The sequence below is a fragment of the Arachis ipaensis genome, chromosome B07, assembly GCF_000816755.2.
Source record: "Arachis ipaensis cultivar K30076 chromosome B07, Araip1.1, whole genome shotgun sequence".
NCBI lineage: Eukaryota > Viridiplantae > Streptophyta > Magnoliopsida > Fabales > Fabaceae > Arachis > Arachis ipaensis.
Window position 1 is genome coordinate 3,432,640 of NC_029791.2, and position 3,271 is coordinate 3,435,910.

At 26.1% G+C, this 3,271-nt stretch overlaps 1 protein-coding gene across 1 annotated transcript in view; it reads left to right on the plus strand.

Annotated features, from left to right (window-relative positions):
• LOC107606507 (septum-promoting GTP-binding protein 1) overlaps positions 1–2,815 on the plus strand; it is a 3,953-nt gene extending 1,138 nt beyond the window's left edge. The window contains exons 3-5 of the mRNA XM_021106742.1: positions 755–826; positions 1,346–1,429; positions 2,356–2,815. Coding sequence (XP_020962401.1) covers positions 755–826; positions 1,346–1,429; positions 2,356–2,523 — 324 coding nt within the window. The 3' untranslated portion in view covers positions 2,524–2,815. The remainder of the gene's footprint in view (positions 1–754; positions 827–1,345; positions 1,430–2,355) is intronic.

The following is a 3,271-nucleotide window of genomic DNA, read 5'->3' on the forward strand; positions in this document are numbered from 1 at the left end:
TTCTCTTTTATATATATATAAAATAAAATTTACAATCTCGCTACGTTACCAACAATATTTCTGCTAATTTCTGCCAACTCTTATTTATAACTGTGTTTAATGGAAATATCTTTATGGATGTGTCTAATAAAAATGTCTTTTTTATGACTGTGTTTAATAGAAGTATCTTTATAGATATATTTTCTAGATGTGTTTCTTTATATATGTGTTTAAAATATAATAATTAATTATTGTTAGCAATAAATTAGCAGATAATATGTTGGTACTCTATATTTTTCCTAAAATTTAATTATCCTATTAGTTTTTATAATGTTACCAAATTTATAATTAGGTTTTTGTATTTTTTTTAATTAGATCCCTACACTATTTTTAATTTTGTAATTAGGTCTTTATCAATATAAAAAACGTTAGAATTAATAGAATATTTTTTCGTAAATTAAAAGTACCGACAATTAAATATTTCATTAGATCTTTGATCATATATTTTTTTAAAAAAATCTATTAATTTTAATGTTTTTGACACCAAAAAAACTTAATTACTAAATTAAAAGTAGTGAAGGAATTTAATAAAACTCGAACTTACAACATTTTAAGTAAGTATGGAAAAATTATGTCATTTGAACTATAGCTCATTCGCGACATTAATAAAGTAGTTAAACAATAAAATAACTCAAAATATTATTAATATTATTATGGAAGCTTTTTAATTTAGTAACGTGATGGAACAAGTAAGTAATGAGTTTCTTTTTCCTAATATAAATGGTGTGTGTGTTTTTTAATTTGCAGTGTTTTTGGATGGTATAGTGAAGCAAGAAAGTGGAATCAGGTACCATAATACTATACCCAACACCAGCCACTAGAAAATTTAATTACTATAATTTTACGTGGTCTATACTTTTCGAATTGCTTCTCTTCAGTAGTGAATTATTCAATTCACTTTCGTAAAGTTAACATCATCATTAATTAAAGTGTATAGTCTCATATGCTTTTCACATGTGCATCAAAAGCTTTTTCAAAGGAACAAGTACAATACACATTATTATTGATGTATGGGGCTTTATTAAATAACTAAATAATAATTATTTTTTGGTGACTAAATAAACAATAATTATTTAATATGTATTGAGATAAATAATAATAAAAGAAATTTACATAAATAATTCAGTATATGTTATTATATCAACAAAATGAATTAATTTTTAAATTTGTTACTTAAAAAGTTATTTAAATTTATTAATTTAAACATTTTATACTAATAATGTATCAAAATTAAACTCTATTATTTTTTATTTTTTTGTGAGATTATACTGTCTTGAAAATATGATCATTATTGTTATTCATGCAGACTGCAATTCCCATTCTAATTGGAACAAAATTTGATGATTTTGTTAGGCTCCCCCCAGATTTACAATGGACAATTGTCACACAGGTAATTTATGTAATTTATATTAAAATTTGGTAACAAAAGAAAAAAAAAACAAACAACTATAGGATATATTGATATATCATCTTATTATTTTGGCATGCATCTTCATCATCATCTTCATCCTATATGATATTTTTGCATAAATATAAAAACCTTTAATTGACTTGTGAAGATGATGAAGAATTCTTTTAGTAATGGACAAGGGTCTCTTTTTAGAAACTCAGCATCATTAGTTGACATTTACTAAATCAAATTCTCTGAGTTTCCGCGTTTGGCACAAAAATTTGGTCCTACATGTTTATTATTTTAAGTAGATTGTCACTTTCTATCATCATATATACCATACATATATATTATATTATAGGAAAAATTTCAAGTATACTAAATACACTGATATTCTAATAATTTTAAAAGAAAAAAATTTTTTTTTTCTTGAGAGATGTTAAAATGGTGAGTTCAAGAGAGATGAAGGGAAGAACTCCACGAAGTTTGAAAACAGAGAAGAGTGTATTTTGTCATAACTCTGTCACTCTTTAATTCATTTTCTGATTGCACAAAAAATCAAGTTCAATTTATCTTTTCTAGTTAATACGGTATTCCAAAAACATTTAAAATTATTGAGTGAATATCCCACCCAGTCCCTGACAATTATCTCGAAAGAACGAGGCTCCTAAGAAAAAAAAATACCCAATCCAGTCCCTAATTCTTTTTTGGGACTGATGTGCCAAAAAAATACCATTGATTTTTTTTGGCATAGGGCCTGTTGTTCTTTTGAGGTAATTGTCAGGGGCGAATTGAAATTTTTTTGTCAAAGACCTCGTTGTCTTTCGAGATAATTGTCAGAGACGGTTTTTCTCAAAATTTTATTTCTATATTATATACCTTGTTTTTTTTTTCCTCTAAATCTAAGTAGAGTGCAACTGATACAGGCCAGGGCTTATGCAAGGGCTATGAAGGCAACCCTATTCTTTTCAAGTGCAACACACAATATAAATGTCAACAAAATCTTCAAATTCATCATGGCTAAGCTGTTTAATTTGCCATGGACGGTAGAAAGAAATTTGACTGTGGGAGAGCCCATTATTGACTTCTATTGATTCATTTCGTGTGTGTACATACCTGCGGATGAAGAGGAAAAAGAGAAAAAAAAAAAAAAAAATATCAATGCAAGTTGACTAAAGTCTATCACCATTCACTATATAAAGTATCTAATTTACATATTTCTCAAATTTAGGCCATTTTGATTACATCTTTATTTAGAGGGTAGGTTAGATAAATGGTATGACTAAATTTTATGGGGCTAGTAACTACACTAAGTTCCCCCTAAGCCAAAACAGCTACTCATATTGGTGGGTTCTAGTATAATTATATTATAGTGATTATATAAGTGTGTTAAAATTAAAGTTACACTTTTTTATATTTTTACTTTTTTAAAACAACACTAAAACGTTATTTTAATTTTAGAAACACTTTTTAAAATATTATAGTCATGTAATATAATCATACTAGAATAACCCACTCATATTTTCTTATTGCGAGATCATGTATTATCTTTAAGTAAAATTTTTATACATAGATTTCCTTTTATCACTATGTGTATAACTTTTTTTAGATTTTTTTTTTACTTTTCTATCTTTCATTTAATCCATGGTCTGAATTAGATATTTTGTCGATTTTTTTCTTATATGTCTAAACTATCTGAAGACGAAATTCTATCATCTTTTCAACAATAAGTCCTACTCTAACTTTTCTTCATATGTTTTGTTAAATGTTTATAGCATCATCCCAAAAGCAAACAAAAAAGAGAGAAAGATGGAGATCAAGATGGCAGTAATCTTTGCTTCA